The sequence below is a fragment of the Emys orbicularis genome, chromosome 23 (genome assembly GCF_028017835.1).
Source record: "Emys orbicularis isolate rEmyOrb1 chromosome 23, rEmyOrb1.hap1, whole genome shotgun sequence".
Classification (NCBI taxonomy): Eukaryota; Metazoa; Chordata; order Testudines; family Emydidae; genus Emys; species Emys orbicularis.
In genome coordinates this window covers 12,611,891-12,633,877 of record NC_088705.1, presented here as the reverse complement: position 1 = coordinate 12,633,877, position 21,987 = coordinate 12,611,891, and the positions used below count along the sequence as shown (strand labels likewise).

Here is a 21,987-nt window from a genome sequence, read left to right as displayed (position 1 = left end):
CCTGCCCCCACCCTTCTACCTACACCACCAGCCCCTCCTGCCCCATCCCCCAAGCTACCCCAGCTCCTCCTGCCCCTACCCCACCCATCCTACCCACACCGCCAGCCCCTCCTGCCCCATCCCCCAACCTACCCCTTACCCCAGCTCCTCCTGTCCCTGCCCCCACCCATCCTACCCACACCGCCAGCCCCTCCTGCCCCATCCCCCAAGCTACCCCAGCGCCTCCTGTCCCTGCCCCCACCCTTCTACCTACACCACCAGCTCCCCCTGCCCCATCCCCCAAGCTACCCCAGCTCCTCCTGCCCCTACCCCACCCATCCTACCCACTCCGCCAGCTCCCCCTGCCCCATCCCCCAAACTACCCCAGCGCCTCCTGTCCCTGCCCCCACCCATCCTACCCACACCACCAGCCCCTCCTGCCCCATCCCCCAAGCTACCCCTTACCCTAGCTCCTCCTGCCCCTCCCCCCGCCCTTCTACCCACACCGCCAGCCCCTCGGGCCCCGGCCCCCAGCCCGGATTCCCCCGCGCTGCCATTGCTCCTCCCGCCGGCAGGGCCCGCTGTGGGCGGCTCGGGGCCCTGCCGGGCGGCGGCTCCGCTCTCTGCCCGGCCGGGCCCCGCAGGAGGAGGCGGCGGGGAAGCGCGGCGGCCGGAGCGGGCTCCGGAGACACCGTGAGGCGGCGCCGGCGGAAGCGGCGGTGGGGCCGAGCGGGCAGCCGGAGCCGCGGCCCCCCGAGCCCGCCCGGGGCCTGCGGGAGCAGCATGGCCGCCAGCCTGTGGATGGGGGACGTGAGTGCGGGGCGGCCGGGCTGCGGCGCGGGGCGCCGGGGGCGGGGCTCGGGCAGGACCGGGGGTGGGGCCGGGGGCCGACGCCGCGAGCCCGGGGGGGGGCCGGACCCCACGCGCGGGCCGTGTCCCGCGCCACGCCACGGACACTCGCGCCGTGTTCATCACCCCACACGCTGCCCTGCCAGCCCCGTGTCCCCGCACACAGGCAGTGCCACCCCACGTCCGCCCCACGCGTGCCGTGCCACCCCCACCCTGCTAGCTCACAGACAGCGCCAGCCTCCCCCCCCCCGCGAGCGGCACCCGGCCCCATTGCCCCACAGACACGGGTCCAGCCCTGCCCCATTGCCCCACAGACACAGCGCCAGCCCCTACCTCTAGATCCCCCACAGACACGGGTCCACCTCTGCCCCATTGCCCCACAGACACAGCGCCAGCCCCTACCTCTAGATCCCCCACAGACACGGGTCCAGCCCTGCCCCATTGCCCCACAGACACAGCGCCAGCCCTGCTCCATTGCCCCACAGACACGGGTCCACCTCTGCCCCATTGCCCCCACAGACACAGCGCCAGCCCCTACCGCTAGATCCCCCACAGACATGGGTCCAGCCCTGCCCCATTGCCGCACAGACACAGCGCCAGCCCTGCCCCATTGCCCCACAGACACAGCGCCAGCCCTGCCCCCCGCGAGCGGCACCCTGCCCCATTGCCCCACAGACACAGCGCCAGCCCTGCCCCATTGCCCCACAGACACAGCACCAGCCCCTACCTCTAGATCCCCCACAGACAGGGGTCCACCCCTACCCCATTGCCCCACAGACACAGCGCCAGCCCTGCTCCATTGCCCCACAGACACCGCGCCAGCCCTGCCCCCCGCGAGCGGCACCCCGCCCCGTTGCCCCCACAGACACGGGTCCAGCCCGCCCCGTTGCCCCCACAGACACGGGTCCAGCCTGCCCCGTTGCCCCCACAGACACTGGTCCAGCCCGCCCCGTTGCCCCCACAGACACAGCGCCAGCCCCTACCTCTATATCCCCTACAGACACAGTGCCAGCCCTTCCCATTACACCCTCATGCTGCCACCCTTCTACCCCCACACCTGCAGAGCCCCTACCTCTATATCCCCCACATGTGCCATGCCATCCCTACCCTGTTAGCTCACAGACAGTGCCGGCCTCCCCTCCCCTACGTGCGGCACCCTGCCCCATTGCCCCCACAGATACAGCGCCAGCCCTGCCCCGTTGCTCCAGACACAGGGCCACCCCCTACCTCTATATCCCCCACAGACACAGGGCCAGACCTGCCCCCTTGCCCCACAGACACAGCACCAGCCCCGACCTCTATATCCCCCACAGACACAGCGCCAGCCCTGCCCATTACACCCTCATGCTGCCACCCATGTAGCCCCCCACAGATACAGGGCCAGCCCTGCCCCATTGCCCCACAGACACAGTGCCAGACTTGCCTGTTACACCCTCATGCTGCCACCCTGTATCACCCCACACCTGCAGTGCCACACCCTACCTCTATATCCCCCACAGACAGAGTGCCAGCCCTGCCCAGTACACCCCTATGCTGCCACCCCTGTAGCCCCCACAAGCGCAGTGCCACCCCAACCTCATCCTGCAGCCCCTACATCCCCCACATACAGTACAACCTCTATATCTCCGACCCCCACAGATACAGTGCCACCCCTACTCTCCCCTATATGTTCCCCTTACCCCATTACCCCCACAAATAGTGCTACTCTCTACCCCATTACACCTATAGATAGTGTCACTTCTTACCCTCCTTGGATATGCTGTCACCCCCCTAACCCCCCATACAGCGCCTCATCCTATGCAAGGTTTATTCCTAAATACCTCTTCCCCGTGGTTGTTACTTCTCTGAAAGGCCTCTGTGTCCCTAAATCCTTCATCCCTCAGTTCCCCAATGGTTCTGTTTTGCAGACCATCTTGTTGGGACTGGCTCTATGCACACTTGCTGGTTTATGGGTGTGGGGTTTTGGCCCATGCTGTCGGTGATGCTGGCCCTTCTAAACAGGTCTTACTGCCTTTTTTAAGTGTATAGGGAAAGTGCTTCTCCAGGAGGTTTAACTGATATGGGTGACACTGATGTGTGTATAATCCCCCCCCCCCCAACTCCCCAATCTAACTTCAACCTTCTCTTTACAGCTGGAGCCATACATGGATGAGAACTTTGTTTCAAGAGCCTTTGCCACCATGGGAGAACTTGTTCTGAGTGTAAAAATCATCCGAAATAGATTGACAGGGTAATCATTTATGTTTCCTATCAGTTCATTTTAATAATATAGTCTTGCATTTAGATTATCCCTTTACAAACCACAGGCCTCATTATGGCCTTGTCTATGCTAGCATTGTTCTCCTTTACATTTCCCACCATTGCTACCAGCAATGCAGCTACGCTGGTAAGAACCGTGGAAGAGGCTGCTGCCGGTATCGGAATAGGGTTAGGTACCAATCCTATATTCCGTTTGCATGGACTTCTGTGCCCAAATAGAGCACCGCTGAAGATAGTGGGTTCCAGGCAGGCACTGCAATCCACCCCACCGGCACACTACACAGTAAAGGATGAAGGCCTAATGTGATAGGGTAGTTAAAATGCTAGTGACCAGTCTATACTAGTGCTACCACTAGTGGAGCCGCGCCAGTGTTAGCAAAGGTGAGAAATATAAAGAAAATACTTATAGTTTAGCCACAGTCTTGCTTGGCTCTTTTGATCTCCCTTATAAAGATTAGAATGAGACTAGTGGATGCAGATTAAAATAAAGTATCAGCCTTATGTAGCTTTGCTTGCAAGTAATTTAAATCCAACATTTAAAACTGTTACAAACTTCCCTACTAGAATCTATTTGTTTTTTTATCTGTTTATTTAGGAAGTTTTAACAAGTTCACAAATCCTTGCCATGTCAATATCAGAAACAAAACAATCATTACAATGGTTGGCTTTTGTTTAAAGAGACATTATACAGGAATATAGTCATCAGGTCTTTCTGTTTAACAGGGTGTTACCATATTACAAAGTGAGCATCAGGAAATTGGTATTTTATTAAATGAAAAAGTACAAACAAGGGGAGAAAAATGATTACCTTTGATTTTTGTGGGGTTTGTACTAAATTTATTATTTCTCCCTTCCCCCTCCACCTTGCTGGCTCTGCAACTGGAGTATACAGCTGACATGGCCTTGTGGGCTGTCACTTCATTGGTGATCATTTGCTGCTTAGTCGCTCCTCTGTGCAAGCTGAAGATGACATTTTGAAAATGTTCTCATTTCAAAATGGTGATTATAGGAAATTCCTCACCCGCTCTGCATCCTTCAGAGAATCATAAGTATTGCACTTTTGCCCAGATGAATTCTAAATTTTGTAATCTTAAAACTCTCTCTCTCTCTCTCTCTCTCTCTCTCTCCCCCTTCCCCCTGTATTCAGAATTCCAGCAGGCTACTGCTTTGTAGAATTTGCAGATCTGGCTACTGCAGAGAAGTGTTTACACAAAATCAATGGAAAACCGCTTCCTGGTGCCACACCAGTAAGTAAACCAAATTAATTAGTAGAGGAGCAGGAATGGGAGGGATGGAGAAAAGGGATCCCACAATAATTAGGAATTGAGATAAGCAGAATAATCAGCAAATTGGGACTTCTTGTTTTCTTTAGGAGCTGATGAGTATGCAGTTACTAACATTCTTTATAGCAAAGTCTCTGGAAGGGTTTCATTAATTTTTAAGACATATACCTATTTCAGGGTGAATGGATGGATAAAACTTGGGTAGCAGCAGATATCTGCATTTGGGAATTTCTGATCCTTTGCAATGTTGTCAAAGCATGACAGATGAAAAACCAGGCAACAGGAAGGAAAAAGCAGGCTACGTATTCCTACCCGCCATGCTACCCTATGTAACCTGTTACCAGCACAATACTAGCTGATTACTTTGCACAGATTATATCATCTATGTGGGTTGAAATGGAGCTGAGATTTCACTGAGTTTTGAGCAACTTTAGTTTGCCAAGAGAAGCATGAAGTTCAAGCCTCACATCATTCTTGATCTTTAGCAACAAAAGTTACTCAAGTCCAGCTACACAGGAAATGCACATCAAAACTACACAAGCAATCTAAAATACAGAGTAAAGTATCAGTAAAGTAAAGTATCTAGAAATGTTGTTATGATTGAAGATTTGGTTTCCAGAGTGTCAGATTCTACTTGGTTAACATTCCTGTAAGTTACAATTCTCTAAATTTGTATTCTGTATTTTATTTAAAAACACCAAAATGTGGAAAGTCTCATTCAATGGTGATTGTTGGTACTTTTATTTTTTCTCCTCTCTGGAGATGTGAAAATGAAAGGCCCTGGTGTGTCTCCCAGTCTTCTGCTAGCCTTTTAGAATACTTTTGTAGTAAAGGCCGCCAGAATCTCTCGGGATGGGCAGGCAAGACCTCCTGACCTGGGGGCAGATCCTCAGCTGGTGTAAATTGTCATTGCTCCATTAAAGTCAGTTTACACTGTCGAAGGACTTGCCCTCTAATGCTTTAGCCTGCAGACCTACCAGTGTTACGCCTTTAACACTTGCCATTATTAAGAAAATGGTTTAAAATTAGCCTATTATAACTCACTTTTATTTTTTTCTCATTATGATTATAAAAATGTTCTAAAGTGAACCCACATGGTTTTACATATTGTCAGTTTCTATTTATCCTTGTTGCAGTCAAAGCGATTTAAACTGAACTACGCAACATATGGAAAACAGCCTGATAACAGGTAAGTGTTTAGTATTCAAACATTGTCCTTGTTTGTTTGTGAGCTCCCTTGCAAAAGAGTATTCAGAGAGTGCAATCCATACATTCAGTATTGCTGGACCAGATCAGCTCCTAGCGATATAGAGTAGGGGAATTTTAACTAGAAGCATACAATTTAAATCTTAATTGCCATTCGGGATGGGCAATGCCAGGCAACAAACCAATAACTAAGAAACTAGACTGCTTTAAAGTGTAATTAAATACAGTGGAGAGGTTAATGATACAGTGCATTGCCTTAGCAACTTCCATGCATCTCAAGGTGCTTCACATAATAAAAATATGTATGTCTTGTTTATATAATGTCATAAATGTGCCTGGCACTTTGCAAAATAAAGACAGAATTCCTGCCCAGAAGAATTCACACAACTGAAGTTGAGAACAACACAGGGAGAGATTGAGGTACATATGTACAAGGTTGACAACAATATGGTTGCTTAGGTGAGTGATATTTGCATCTTAGGGGTTACAATTTTATTTTTAGATTGATTCATAAGCCTCTTTGAAGAAGTGCATTTTGAGGAGGGACTCAGAGGTGAGGGTCAAAGCTGGCAGATGGGGTCAGAAAGGGGGTTCCAGCCATATAACAACAATTGTGTGATTAATCCTTGCAATCGCCCCATGCGGTAGGTATTAGCCTTACGTTACAGATGGGTAGCCTGAATCACAGAGAGATTAAGTGACTTGCCCAAGGACATACAATAAGTCTGTGGCAGTCAGAAGAACTTGCTCTCTTCACTCTGTCCTATGCTTTAAGCACTTGTAGGCTTTCTAACTTGTAAAGAATTTTTAAATTGTACTTATTCCAAACCTGACATCCATCCATGTGAGAGGATGGGAAGGAAAGAAAAGGTGTCTTTTATCTCCAGGAATTTATGCTGTGCCATATTTAAGAATTCCAAGAGTCAAAACATGGCCCCAATCCTGCAAGCACGGATATATGTACTTAACTTTAAGCACAAGTAGTCTTACTGACTTCAGTTGCACTACACCTGTGCTTAAACATTTGCAGCATCAGCACCTATAATTGATAGATTACAATTAAAGGTCAGTACATTGGAAACTAGCAAATCTACAAATGAGCTATTACCCACAAGTGGGTAATGATGGTTTGAAAATCTAAAGCAATACATGTGCCTAATGTTATTTTGAAGGAATTAAACCACAAATTTGTTTTTAAGTAATGGTTTTACAATACCGAATATGAAGAGAAATTAAACCTATTTTCACTGAATTTTCTTTTTATTTCTTTGAGGGTATAAATGGTCTCTTGCAGTGTTGGAAACACAAATACAGTGCCATGAACTAGTGTATGTGCAAAAAGTGAAATGGAGGAGCCATCTGGTTTTGCTGCTCCAACTGAGTAGGAAAATACAAGCAGCATAAGCAGTGGAAAAAATTTTAATATTTATTATGTAAATTACCAGTAACATAGATAAAGGCTTTTAAAAATAATATTGGTATCTCCATAGTCCCTTTAACTCAGGCCACTTAATAATCAGATGTATTGGATAGTTTTCTGTTCTTGTTCATATCACACTATTTGTTTTATAACTATTCATAAAATGTACTCTTTTTATTGACTCCTTTAGTCCAGAATACTCACTCTTTGTGGGAGATCTGACCCCCGATGTGGACGATGGCATGTTATATGAGTTTTTTGTTAAAGTTTATCCGTCATGTAGAGGTGGCAAAGTTGTTTTGGACCAGACTGGAGTTTCCAAGTAAGTTTTCCTTATGCCTTCCTCTCTCTTGCTTCATATGTTGTGAGATCTTTTGGAGAAAATAGGCCATCTGTAACCTCATAGACTTTGCCTCTTTCCAAAGGCAGTGAGGGAAAAGGAGTAGTTGTATTAGGTTTCCTTAGGACTTAACAAACCAGATCACAAGACTGAATTGTCTATATTACATATTCAGTATGGCTGTTTTCTGCTATTCACAATACCATACTTTTGCTACTCTGAATTAGATCTGTATGTACTGTTATTAAAAATGTTTTATTGCCGGTTAGGAGATTTTCAAAAGCACTAAGTGATTTATGAACACCAGTCCCCTTTGACTTTCAATGTGAATTGGGCTCCTAAATTCTGTAGATACTTTTGAAAATCTTCCCCTGACTCTGATGGTTTTGGATGTTTTAGATGCTATAGAAGCCAGATACAAAACAAAACTGTGATTCACTGTCTAAATATGCTGTAGCTTAACCCTCATTTTCAGATTCTGGAAATGATCCAATCAAAACTAGAAATCTGAAGTCTGCCCTCTTGATATGATTAAATAGGCATCCTAAATGCACCATTTTCCTTTCTGTTGTATCTTTCTCAATAAGAGGATTCTTTGCTCAGCAGTCAAATTTAAAAACAGAACATGTCATTGGAGCAAGGTGAGTGTCCTGGTTTTATGTCTGGGGAAGAGTGCTCTGGTCAGATTATTTTAAATTGTAAACCCCCTCTCCCTCCCCACCCCTTCTCCAAGAAGTCCTGAACAACACCCAGAATTGCAGTGGTTTTATATTAAAGATGTGTTGTTGTTTTTAAACTGATTTAGTTGATCAGTGCAACTTTGTGTGCGTACACTTATATCAATTTTAAACGTGACTTACATTGGTTTAGTTTGCCCCCGTACCATTGCGGGAGCAAACTAAACTGATACCTGTTGAAAACGGGTTATAACTGTGTCTGCAGAGGCGTTTGCTCTGGCTTAATTAACTAGCCCAGGCTTTCTTTCCCTTCCAACATCCTCTCTCCACCTGGATAGACTCTCTTTTCCTCTCACTCCTAAGGCCTTGATCTTTCTGCCGTGTCCAGAGAGGCAGCCCAGCCCACCCCGCAAGCTGGTACTACTCAGTTGTGTGCTGCTGAATTACCTCTGACTCACGACAGCCTCTAGATCCCACTCTAAAGCCTTTTCTACGCTAGGAAAACTTTCTAAACGTTTTCGGCTGTTGCCAATTCTGGTTCAGCTTTACTGGAGTTAGTGACATTGGAAGCCCTTGTGTTGAAGGGCAGCTGGCTGCGTGCCATTGTTGTTCAAGTGAGGCTGCCCAGAGCAGATATAATTAATATGTCCAGTGTTGCTAATGCTGGCAGAGCAGCGCAGGTGTTAGCAACAACAAGAAACTTTGTAGAACAGTTCCCGAGTGTAGATGGGCTTTGACTGCGAAGTCTGTCTTAATCCACCCTCTAGACAAGCAAACTCTTTACATCACATTGGGGCCAGCTTTAGACACAAGTGATGCCCGTGGCTGCTTATTAGCTGTGCACTGACTCAGACACTATACAGGCTGGCTTTGATTCCCCCTTTCCAGTACTGCTGCCAGATGGGGAAGAAACTTCTGGTCTGATTCTTTCTTCTCCCTCTTCCCTTCATCTCCACAGCTTGAGATCACACAAATCAAAAGCCTGGTTCTTCTTCACAGTGTCTATACAGGTGCCTAAGAAGTGTGAGCGGTGCCTACCTTTCATCTTCTCCCTTGCACCACACCCCTGTCCGCACTTTTAGCTCCAACACATCTCATGCCAGTTCCACAAAGGTCCCCAAAAATCCACTGATACAAGATGTATATTATTGTTCTGATGCCTTTGAAAATACGGCAGTTGTTAGGACATGAAATACCTCTAACACTGCAAATAATAGAAAATCACTGGAATAGGGAATCATTTAATCCCTGCTTAAAAAAAAAAAAAAAAAACATGGACAGGCTTTCACTTTTGTGCTGACATTTCACTAGCAAAGTATTCTCCCAAGTCCATGTTTTATTAGTTATAGAGTATTCCTAAACCCATGCGAGTTTGTCTTAAACATCTGAAAATGGAATGTCTTTTGCTTTAGTGTGATACAAACCATTCCATGTCTTTCTGCAGAGGTTATGGGTTTGTGAAATTCACAGATGAGCTGGAACAGAAAAGAGCCCTGACAGAGTGCCAAGGAGCTGTGGGATTGGGCTCTAAACCCGTGCGCTTGAGTGTGGCCATACCAAAAGCGTAAGTATGGGAGCAGATGAGTGTTTTGTAGTAATTATCTTTCCTGTTCAGAGTTCATATTCATATTTAGCAGAAATTAACAGAGCAAAATCTCTGTAGTTTAAATTGCATAAGACTTTCTGATTTTGTAAATAATTTTCAAAATCTGTTTTTAAAATCAAATGTAAAGATCAATTTCAGTTAAAGTGAATTATGTGACTGTTGAAACTGGAGTTACTGTACTGAAGTTCATTAAACATTGATTTGGACTGTTTGACTTTTTTATTGCTATGCCTTATAGTGGTGAAAATCATATACAATAAAGAGAACTGAGCTTTTCATATCTGTTTGATTTTTGCTGCATATCTACACATAGGAGGACACTGTCAGGAAGCTTAGGCCTAAAATTTATAGTCTGCATTTCAGAAGAATATGTCTTAAACTTAATATGAATAGGGAGATCTGGTATTTTTACTCTTTGAAAAGTTTGTGGTTTGGATTTAAACATTCCCCTACAGATCTACCAAGCCAAAATTCATTATTTTTTATTTAGGCACCCATCCAGTGCTTTCAGTGCCTATCCCACACCATAAAATCACAAAACAAACAAGGGAATACCCTTAAGTGTATCAGATAGCCACATTATACTAGCATCTGAGAATCCCCCACCCCAAAAATGACATTCACCAGAAACATTGGAAATAAAGGTTAATCTGATTAAAAATGACCAGCCTCATTTCTTTGTCCAGCCTGAGTGAAGTGCAAAAATTAAACCAAGACTAAACGTTACATTTTCAAAACTCTGTTTTAATCATGTACTTCAGTAAGAAATTCAGGTTTGTTTCTTTTTTAAATACAAATTTTTGACCTGGCAATGTCCCTTTACATTAAAATAGGAAATGGTCTAACCTTGCTCATTTAACTTGTAGGTAACCAACATGTGGTCTCTTTGGTAATCACATAGCAATGTTCAGTAGGTATTAAACTCTTTGGGGTAGGGACCATCTTTGTTCTGTGTTTGTACAGCCCTTAGCGCAATGGGATCCTGGTCCATGATTAAGGCTCCTTGGCATTATGGTAATACAAATAATAAATAATTGCTCCCCAGTCAATTTTTCAATGTCCCCCAAAACTCTTGGGTGGGAACAGGGAACGGGGTTGTCCTGTGGTGTTAAGATTTTGTTTGCTCTTTACTCTAGCGCTCTTTAATTTCTTAATTAAGGGTATTTTCATATGTGAAATAATGTTTTCATTTTTAAGGGATATTTGTCCTCTCTCCTTTCTGCCCCCCTCATTTATTTCAAACCACATTAATCAGGAACCTGTACCCTGAAAGCATTGCCATTGTATGGCAAGCAAAGAGAATTTGGCATATTCACAGATCATTTGAAAACTACAAATTTTCATTTCTATGGCCCTTTTCAACCCAAAGTACTTCATGAACAGTATGCATATCAGCACAGAACTGCACCCACCTCTGAGAGGAAGGGGGCAACCATTCATATCACAGCCTGCTGCACACTAGTAGTGAGGGGAAGTTTTGTCACAGACCAGGGTATACTACTATTCTTTTGCAAAACTCTTAGGGGTCTTCAGCACCCACATACAGAAAAAGGAGCCCCTGTTTTTAAAACCCAGAACCACCCCCTAAACCCTTCCGTATGCGACACAGTACTCAGTGTATCTCTACTGTATCAGATGGATGAAGGGATGAATCCTCTGCAGGGATTTGAACCCTGGCTTCCAGTGCCTAGGTATTTCCAGACCTGATGCTCACAATTCTCAGCTGTTCCCTCTCCTACTCTCTAAAATTGTGCTACGTGAATCCAGTAGTAAGAAAGCAAAGTGTTCTAATAATTACAATAATAGTGGGGGCAGGAGTGGGGATGGAAAACCAACCAGTCCCTCCTACAAAGGTCTGAGGATGGAAAAACAAACAAACAAACAAAACATCACCAACAAAAGGTGCGCCTGAGGGCCACAGTATTGGAAGATGTAGATCAAATCATGTCACTCATCTGTTTTTTTCCTTAAATAATCTTCCTTGTTTGTAACGTCTTTCTTTTTATTTTTTTTAAGTAACCGTGTGAAGACGGTGGAGTACAATCAGATGTACAACTATAATTATAACCAGTATTACCAACAATATCAGAACTACTATGCCCAGTGGGGATATGACCAGAACACAGGCAGTTATAGCTACAGCTATCCCCAGTATGGATACACACAGAGCACCATGCAGGTAGGGCCGTGGCACTAATTTTTTATATTTCAATAATCTCTCATCACAAAAGATCCCAAAGCATTTTACAAACAGGAGAGGGATACCTGTTTTCCTGGGTCCTTGATCTTCCTGCCACATAAGGATGCAAAGCCACCTAGCAAACAGCTGACCGGTATTGTGGCCTGCTGCTTTACCTTTATGCTGGGTAAAGGGGTCAGAGCTGTATAAAGGGACATTTAAAGCCCCGGTTGTGGCTGGGGGAAGGATACCCCTGGTATAGGCACTGTGGATGACAGCCATAAGGCTACCTTTCAAGGATCCCACCACAAGCCCTGGTGTATGGTGTGTGCCAGGAGCAAGGCCTCAGCATGCAGCAGAGGTCTGTCGCATCTTACACTGGGGTTACGTTCCGCAGTCAGCGCGTAAAGCGAAAATCGCGCATAGTCAAAACGACCCTTGAAAATCCCTTAAATCACCCAAAAAGTACAGTTTTGTGTATACAACCCTGTACAGTACTATGTATTGTATACAGCCATGTACAGTATATAATAAAGACTACATATGCAAAATATAATTTTACAGTATTTTTAATAACGTAACAGAGAGACAGACGAATGAAAGAATAAAAAATGAAAACAGCGCAGTACTGTAAACCTGAACAGTCACCAGTCATCCTGGCTATTCTTGCTAGTCTTGTACTGTACACACTCCACTGATTAGTCTTCCTCTTCCCCCGACAACACGATCATTGAGTCGTCAGGGCTTGATGTCGATCCAAGAGACGATGGGCCAGGCTTGGGTGACGGAGAGCGAGTCGTAGACGAAGTGGTTGGCTCTGGTTCAGCTCGTGAAGTTGATTGTGTAGGCTCTGCTGCTGCTGGTGGTTTTTTCTTTAAAAACATGGTGATTGGCAACTGTCGCTGTTGTCTCTTGAGCTCCTCAAACAGTTCTTGGTACGGTCTCAAATCATCCGTAATACTACGTGTGATTTTGAGGCTTCCTTCCATAGAAGGATCGTATTCAGAAATTAAATCATTCAAGTGTTTCGCTGCTTGGAACACTTCAGAAAATTTATGAAGATTCCAAGTTGCTGGTTCTTCCTGTTCATCATCATCTTCGTCTTCTGTAGACGATTTTATCAGTTCCTCTAACTCCTTTATTAGTCAATGTTTCTCTATGGCCCTCAATTAATTCCTCAATTTCTTCCTTGAGGATGTCGATGAAGCCATCACCACCCACTTGCCTGGCCACCTGAACAATGAGTTTCACTTCTTTGTCAATGGTCGGGAAACCCTTAAAATCATTCACACAGTTTTCCCATAGGTTTCGCCAACATGCATTGACTGTTTCAGGCTTGATTGCATCCATTGCCTGTTTAATATAAGTGATGCAATCAGCAATGTTGAAGGACTTCCAACACTCCATCACATTAACATTGGGATCAGCATCCATAGCGGTAAGGATCCGTGAGAACGTAAGCCTCGTGTACGTGGCCTTGAAACAGCTAATGACGCCTTGGTCGAGAGGTTGGAGGATGGAGGTGGTATTGGGGGGGAGAAAGACGACTTCAACGTCGTTATGCGCAAACCGGAGTGCCGCAGGGTGGCCAGGAGCATTGTCTACAGTCAGCAACACTTTAAAGTCAAGTCCTTTCTCTTCGAGGTACCGCTTGACCTCCAGAATGAAACACTTGTGGAACCAATCCAGAAATAATGCTGCCATCACCCAAGCCTTTTTATTTGATTGCCAGAACACAGGCAGGAAATTTTTGTTCTTGCCTTTTAGGGCATGGGGATTTGCAGCCCTGTAGAGCAAGCCTGGCTTTATTAAATGCCCACCCGCATTGCCACAAAGCAACACAGTCACACGGTCTTTAGCTGCTTTGAAGCCAGGGGCTTGTCTTTCTGATTTCGAAATGTAAGTGTGGGGGTGGGCATTTTTTTCCAGAAGAGCCCAGTCTCGTCAGCATTAAAAACTTGTTCCGGAAGATAGCCCCTTTCCTCTATGATTTTCTTTAATTGTTCGGGGTAGGCTTTTGCTGCCTCCTCACTGGCAGATGCAGCTTCACCAGTAGTCTGCATGTTTTTGAGGTTGAAGTGGTTCCTAAAACTGTTAAGCCAACCTTGGCTGGCTTTGAATTCCTTCTTATCAGAAGGCTGTCCCTCTTCGGCAGGAGGTTTGAACAGCACGTACAGGCTAAGAGCCTTTTCTCGCAACATGTTGCCATTGATAGGCACACGTTTACGGTTCATGTCTTCCAGCCGTAAGTTTAATGCCTTTTCAGTCTTCACTAAAGTCTTATCACGCACTTGGCTCGTCACCGTAGCAGTTACTGGAGCACTTGATGCCACGGCTTGACAAATTTCTCTCTCTCGAATCTTGATGGCACGGATGCTAGATTCATTGCGGCCGTATTTATGTGCCACGTTGGCAATGGACATACTGTCTCTCAATACGTCCAACACAGCCAGTTTTTCCTCCAGCGTTGGAACGCATCGCTGTTTCTTCGGTTGAGCACCAGATGAAGTAGGTGGCTTGCGTTTAGGGGCCATGTTATACGAAAAATACCTATTGTATCTTTAAACAGTACAGGCACAGTAGAATCTCACTCAGCACGGTGAGATGCGCACAGTATGAGAGGCACAGGGGGACTGAGTACTGTAGTGAGAACAGCAGATTCGCTTCTCCCATCTCACACTCACTCCCGGCATATGCGCTCTTTAAACCGTTTTTTGGTTTGTTTGTTTTTGGCCAACCCTCCGGGGTTATTATAGGAGAGAACCTTATCACAGGCCTAAAGACATGCTGTTGCTGTCAAGTCCCCCCCAAAAAAATATTTTAGTGGGAACAGCAGATTCGCGTCTCACGCTGGTGGAATCACCGGCTTTCCCCCCCCCCCCAAACCACGTAAAGCTGAAATCGCGCATGTTAAATGCGCGTAAGATGCGACAGACCTGTACTGCAGGGATTCCAGGAAGGGCTGCATCTTTTAGACCTACACAGAATATCCAAGCCTACTAGGGCTGGACCCCAGGGCTTGGGGACTAAGGATTCTGCCTTAATCAGCCCCCGTGTGAGCGTCCTAGTGGGGCGGCAGTCATAAACAGGTGATGTTTTCAGATGCAGTGATATGTTTGTTGCCCTGAAGCTATTTTTGTTGCCCTTGCAGACATATGAAGAAGTCGGTGAGGATGCATTGGAAGGTATGTGTCTTTATTTTAAATCTGCGTTGCAACTGGCTGTTTTCATTATATTGATACAGAGTTTTCATGGATTGGCATTTCACATCTGTATTTTTGAATGAATTTGGGGTTCATGAAAGTTTCAGATTGGTAGTGTGGACAGGTACTGTGCAGACTTCCCTATGAAGTCCCTTTCTCTGCACCCTTATTCCAAACTTACTATTCCAGTCTTGAGCCTTGCCAGGGCACAGACTAATTGTCTTCGCTAGCATTGAGAGGATTGTATGGAATAGTGCTTATACCCTTCCACCCTTGAAAATATGAACTTAAATCATGTGCAGATCAAAAGATGTTGTCCTTCCTTTAATAAATCTTCTCTGTTATAAAACCATCACAGTTGTGTATTCTGTTTGTTCAAGTTATCACCATCCTTTTATATTTAATCAGGAAGCAGCAACAATTTTTGTGTGGTGTTCACTCTAATAGTCATGAGCTGAGTATGCAACTTATAGGATGTCTCACTCTTTTAAATGTATACATAAAAAATAAAAGTCAAACAGCCAGATCCTTTACAAGGGTCTATATGAGTATGACATCACTTAACTGGAAAGCCCTCTTTGTTTCTAAAAATATTTCATAATATAAGATAATTCCTCTCCTCTGATATTGATACAGCAAAGCACCAATTAGAGTACCTCTGTTGTGGGGGGGTTTCTTGCTGACTAAACTTGCCCTGTATTTAGATGTTGAATTTGATACAAAACCCAAAAATATATTATCTAATAATATTTTTAAATATTCCTCACATGATCTATTCATGTCTGATCTGATTAAAATGCAGCATTATTACAATCTAATTTTTACACTTCTATGGTCTGTTTTTTCTTTTTTTGAATTTCAATGGACCAGTCAGTTTCACTTCATACTCTGACTCATGCACTTTCCTGGTGCTTGTGCTAACCTGATAATGTAATCTTTGGGTTGCAAATGTGACGGGAATATTAAATCCAAACAAAAAGGGTTTTTTTGGTTGGTTGGGTTTTTTAGAGTGGAAATATTTCTGGGATTTTTTTATTTGTTTTTTGCAAACTTGTTTTAACAATCCAAGTTCACACCTAACTCAACCTCACAGGTCCCTTTAAAGTTTACATTTTTTGTAGTAATAGAATGTCAGCACATTACACTTTGCTGTTCAATTTCAAAGTGCTTTACAATCATTTTCTCCAAATGTAAAATAGGGACTCTACCTCACAGGGGTGTTGTGACACTTGCTCGGTTCATGATGAATGTAATGAAATAAATACCACTGAGAATTGTGTGATTTTAGGAGACTTTAATTTCCCAGCTATAGATTGGAGGACAAGTACTACTAATAATCATAGGGCCCAGATATTCCTGGATGTGATAACTGACAGATTTCTTTACCGAATAGTCACGAACCAACAAGCAGTGATGCCATTTTAGCTTTAGTTTTGGTAAGCGGCGAGGACCTCCTAGAAGAACAGGTTGTAGACGACAACATTGGCTTGAGTGCTCATGAATGGGGCTCTGTGTTTGTCCGTGACTTCCTGAGACCTCTGTGACTCCTGCAGCGGCCAGCGTGGCTGACCCCAGAGCCGCCCGAGCAGCCGGCCTGGGGACAGTCACACCGACCACTGCTGGAACGGCTCTGCAGCCAGCCGTACCAGCCACTGCTGGAGCAGCCCCAGACCCAGGGCCAGCCACAACTGCCACTGCTCTGGTGGCCCTAGGCAGCAGGCCCTGGGGACCACCTGAGCAGCAGTCCTGGGGGCAGCGGGAGCCCAGGGCGCACACACTCCTCCCCCCCGCTGCTGGTGCCATGGGCTCCCCTCCTCCTGCAATGTCCCTCCCCCCTAAGATTCAATCAGGAGTATTTATGGTATAAGTCATGGACAGGTCACGGGCTGTGGTTTTGTTGTTTCTTGCCCGTGACTTGTCCATGACTTTTACTAAAGATACCCATGATTAAATCGTAGCCTTAATCATGAAACAATTCAGTTTAATCTAAATGGAAGGATAAACAAAAATAAGTCTGCAACTAGGGTTCTTGATTTCAAAAGGGCAAGCTTTAAAAAAATTAAAGGAATGAATTAGGGAAGTGGACTGGACTGAAGAACTCCAAGAATCTGAATGTGGAAGAGGCTTGGAATTAAGTCAAAGTTGCAGAAACTATCTAGAGCCTGCATCCCAAGCAAAGGGGGAAAATTTGTAGGGAGGGGTTGCTGACTAAACTGAATGAACAAACATCTCAAGCAGGTTATTAAGAGAAAGCAGAAAGCCTACAAGGAATGGAAGGAGGGATGGATCAGCAAGGAAAGCTACCTCTTGGAGGTCAGACAGTATAGAGGAAAAAGTGAGAACTGCCAAAAGCCAGTTAGAGCTGGACCTTGCAAAGGAAATTAAAACCAATAGTAAAAGGTCCTTTAGTCATATAAATAAAAAAGAAAACAAGGAGAGAAGTGGGACTGCTAAACACTGCAACTGGGGGAGAGGTTAAAGATAATCTAGGTATGGCCCAACACCTAAATGAATACTTTGGCTCAGTTTTTAATAAGATTAATGAGGAGCTTAGAAACAGTGGCAGGGTGACGAATGAGGATATGGAAGTAGAAATCTGAGATGGAAGCCAAATCCAAACTGGGGGGGGGGGGTAGAGGGGGCTGGATAATCTCCATCCAAGAATCATAAATGGAACTGGCACATTAAATTGCAAGCCCAATAGCAAGGATTTTTAATGACTCTAAACTCGGGGGTCATGTCCTGTGACAGGAGAGTTGCAAATATGGTCTCTATATTTAAGAAAGGGGGTGGGGGGAAGTGATCCAGAAACTGCAGGCCCATTAGTTTGACTGCAGTTTTATGCAAGGTCTTAGAACAAATTTAGCAAGAGTAGTTAAGGACATGGAGGTATATGGTAACTGGGATAAAATACCACATGGTTTAACAAAAGGTAGATTATGCCAGACCAGCCTGATCTCTTTCTTTGAGAAGATAACTGATTTTCTAGACAAAGGAAATGTAGTAGATCTATTCTATCTGGATTTCAGTAAAGAATCTGATACAGTTCCATATGGTAAATTATTAGTTAAATTGGAGAAGATGGGGATTAATCCAAGAATCAAAAGGTGGGTAAGGAACTGGTTAAAGGGGAGACGACAATGCGTCATGCTGAAAGGTGAACTTTCAGACTGGAGGGAGGTTACTAGTGGAGTTCCTCAGAGGCAGAGAAAGACCACAGGGTGACTATGAGCCACCAATGTGATGCAGCCATGAAAAAGGCTAATGCAATCCTAGGATGCATCAGGTGAGGTATTTCCAGTAGAGACAGGGAAGTGTTATTACCATTATACAAGGCCCGGTGAGACCTCTTCTGGAATGCTGTGTGCAATTCTGGTCTCCCATGAATTCAAACTAGAACATGTGCAGAGAAGGGCTACTTGGCTGATCAGAGGAATGGAAAACCTACCTTACAAGAGGAGACTTGAGGATTTGGCTTGTTCAGCCTAACAAAGCAAAGGCTGAGGGGAGATATGGTTGCTCTCTAAATACATCAGCGAGATAAACAGCAGGGAGGGAGACGGGTTATTCAATTTAAGGGCCAGTGTTGGCACAAGAACAAATGGATATAAACTGGCCATCAGCAAGATTAGGCTTGAAATTAGATTAAAGCTTCTAACCATCAGAAGAGTGAAGTTCTGGAACAGCCTTCAAAGGAGAGTAGTGGGGGACAAAAAACTGACTTGTTTCAAGACTTGTTTATGGAGGGGATGGTATAATGAGATTGCCTGCAATGGCATATGGCCCATCCACAACAGCTATTTGCAAATACCTCCAACGGCCGGAGATGGGACACTAGATGGGAGGGTTCAGAGAATTCTTTCCCAGGTTTCTGAGCCCACATGCTCAGGGTCTAACTGATCATCCTATTTTGGGTCAGGAAGGAATTTTCCCAAGGTCAGATTGGCAGAGACCCTAGGGGGGTTTTGCCTTCAGTAGCAGCATGGGGCATGGGTCACTTTCTGGTTTGCAGTAGAGTAAATGGTGGATTCTCTGTAATTTTGTCTTTAAATCAAGATTTGAGGACTTCAGTAACTCAGCCAGAAGTTATGGGTCTATTACTGGAGTGGGTGGGTGAGGTTCTGTGGTCTTTGATGTGCAGGAGGTCAGAGTAAATGATCATGACGGTTCCTTCTGTCCTTAAAGTCTATGACTGTGAAGCACTTTCAGATGCTCAGGTTGAAAGTTCTCTTGCAAGTGCCAGGAATGTATTGTGAGCCTCTGCATTTGTTTCAATACAATTCATGTTAGTTATTTGTAAGCACCATTTGCATGTGACCCATTGATGTCTTGTTTCTTTCCTCTTTTAGATCCAATGCCTCAGATGGACGTGACAGAAGCAAACAAACAGTTTATGGAACAGAGTGAAGAACTCTATGATGCCTTGATGGACTGTCACTGGCAGCCTTTGGACACTGTCTCTTCAGAGATTCCAGCCATGTTATAGCCTCATTGCTGAGGCATTGTCTCTACACGACAAGCCAGCAGGCACCAGACTCCTACGCTGCACCTGGAACCTGCAGTAGTGAAGGGATGGCCCCTCTTCCACCCAGGTCTCTGACTCAAAGTACAGGGGGACTGTGGCATTTCCTGTACACAATGAGTATTGGAGGAGCATCGTGGTAGCTTTTATTCATGGTGAAAATTAGAACGGCAACAGTTTTATTCCTTTGGTCTCGAAATGAACTCTTAATACTTCTTGGGGAATTGTAATTTATAAACTTTAAACAAGATGGCACAGGGGAAAGACTCTTCTCCAATGTACAATAAAAAAAAAATTGGTCTTTTAAGTAAAATTATCCTTTGCATTTTGGTTCCTGCTCTTCTCTCTGTTTTGCTACCCATTTAATTGTCTTATACTCTCACGAAACTACTTTCAGTAAATATGTTCTTTAAAAAATCACCATCAGTCACCACTCAAATGTCTCAATGCCTCAACATGGAATGGGTAAGGTGGCTGTAGATCGCAGGGAAAAACATGCAGACAAAGGCTTTTGCTATGCTTTATCTATACGCCAATGTAGAGCTACCAGGCTTCTGGCACGGTGAGCTTGAGCAATCTGGACAGGGAGGGTTTTTTGGGAGGTGGAGAGGATGAGTATAGTATTAAACTATCATAGGCTAATGCTCTCTAGCTAGCCATTAGCACAGTTTTGCTTGTCTAGGTCTTGATGTATGTGTGAGGAATTTCTCCCCCATTGGTCAGAGAAACAACTTACAATGTTGCTAACAGCAGTCCCATTTAAACGTGGTTCGGTCTACGACAGTCCTATTGATGTGGACAGGCCTTGATGGTCCAGTAAGATTCTAGACTTTACTTCTCTTGTCCTGTCTGAATGAATGTTGTAAAAGTAAAATTTAAAATAGTGAACGAGAAACGGGTCAGAGCAATGTAATTAAATATATTGTGTAACTTCCAAGGTGCCACTCGCATGAAAGACAGTTTTCTAATTGCTGTTGTATATGCTGGATTGGGGTAGCAATGTACTTAAGCTAATGCTGTGTTGCATTAGGTGTGACAGGAAAAAAAGGCACTCGTACATCCTAGTATATTAAAAGCCCTTTTCGCAAAATAGGAACAGACAAACTACCTGCAATAAACATCTGTTGCCTTGCTCTAGTCTTGCACCTGGTTTCCAGTCACAGGCATAGTGCTGTCTGGCCCCATACACAAACACCGTTTTACACCAGGGACCCCTGGAAAAGGGCAAAGTGGAAAGTCTGCCCATGAGAACGGGCCATGTTTTGTCAAAAAGAGAAGCAAGTCTGAGCAGCAATGTTCCTCTTTTGCCTGGCACTCTGCAGACCCTTGCTGGAAGATTCTCTGCACCTTGAAGTCTTTAAACCATGATTTGAGGACTTCAATAGCTCAGACATAGGTTTGATATAGGAGTGGGTGGGTGAGATTCTGCGGCCTGCATTGTGCAGGAGGTCAGACTAGATGATCATAATGGTCCCTTCTGACCTTAAAGTCTATGAGTCTAAGAAAGCATTTGGTAACTAAAATTGCGACTAAGAAGCATTTAATTGCCCCTCTATCCATGTTGATGCAGAAATTTGCAGCAAAAGCTATGTACTTCAACGAACCCACTGCTTATGACAAGGCTCTTTCCGTAATTAGAATATAGATCAGTCTGTTTTTTATCAAGTGCAATGGAGATAGTAAACATGATGTGATGTTTCATGGGGCAACTGCAACTTACGTATTCAATGTATTTGAAATGAGTGACAGTAAGGGAAATATAGGACCTTTACATTCTTTGCATGTGTATGTATATATGTAGGACTCCCACCATCAACATGCCCAGTTGAATGTTGACATTGTCTTGAGCTATGATTGTATTGGGCCTAAGGATCTGAGTGTTCTGTGGAGATACCTTTTGTGCTTAGTACAGTTGGACAGGTGGGAGGAAGCTGAGTGCATTTTTCTGCTGATGTAACTGACCAGCAATGTTACATGGCAAGACTGTCTCCCTTTGTTTCCGAGGTTTCGCTGCAGTAGAATGGAATTTTAGCAGTGACACAAAGAGCTCTTTACTAGCCTGTTGCTTAATGCTTTTGATTGAGTGTTCATATAACAAGCTGCAATAATAACGTTCTGAATACCTTGTTCTCTCCTGCCCTACCATGAAGGGAAAAAAAATGTTCCAGGGCTATGATTTCATAGTTTAGCCCTCCTGATTTAATCTGTTTGCTGCAGGTGACCTGAGGCTGCGCCTGACATGTACCTATTTTATTAACATCAATACATGCAACAGTTGTAAGGCTGATCAGTGCTGCTATCCTATCTAATATTTCCTAATGGATGGCTAAGCCAGACCTAATATCTTGTCGTCCTAGTGTACCCTGTCAGCTGTCACAAGGGCGGGGGCAGGGGTGAAAGTAAATTAAAGGATTTACTGGGTACGCCGGAGTCCTGAGCAGGGGCATGGCCTCAACTGGAAGAG

At 44.8% G+C, this 21,987-nt stretch overlaps 1 protein-coding gene across 1 annotated transcript; it reads left to right on the top strand.

The window, feature by feature from the left end:
- Nucleotides 1–740: 740 nt before the first annotated feature.
- TRNAU1AP (tRNA selenocysteine 1 associated protein 1) lies at nucleotides 741–19,845 on the top strand. Its single transcript, XM_065421709.1, has 9 exons — nucleotides 741–789; nucleotides 2,961–3,058; nucleotides 4,235–4,334; nucleotides 5,507–5,559; nucleotides 7,187–7,318; nucleotides 9,458–9,577; nucleotides 11,636–11,798; nucleotides 14,950–14,983; nucleotides 19,351–19,845. The coding sequence occupies exons 1-9, from the start codon at nucleotides 763–765 to the stop codon at nucleotides 19,485–19,487; spliced, it is 864 nt and encodes a 287-aa protein (XP_065277781.1). The 5' UTR covers nucleotides 741–762; the 3' UTR covers nucleotides 19,488–19,845.
- The last annotated feature ends 2,142 nt before the right edge of the window (nucleotides 19,846–21,987 follow it).

Coding starts and splice junctions, on each gene's coding strand:
- TRNAU1AP (XM_065421709.1), top strand. CDS start 763: ATGGCCGCCAGCCTGTGGATGGGGGAC. Junction 11,799..14,949: donor ACACACAGAGCACCATGCAG/GTAGGGCCGTGG, acceptor TTGCCCTTGCAG/ACATATGAAGAAGTCGGTGA. Junction 14,984..19,350: donor CGGTGAGGATGCATTGGAAG/GTATGTGTCTTT, acceptor TTCCTCTTTTAG/ATCCAATGCCTCAGATGGAC.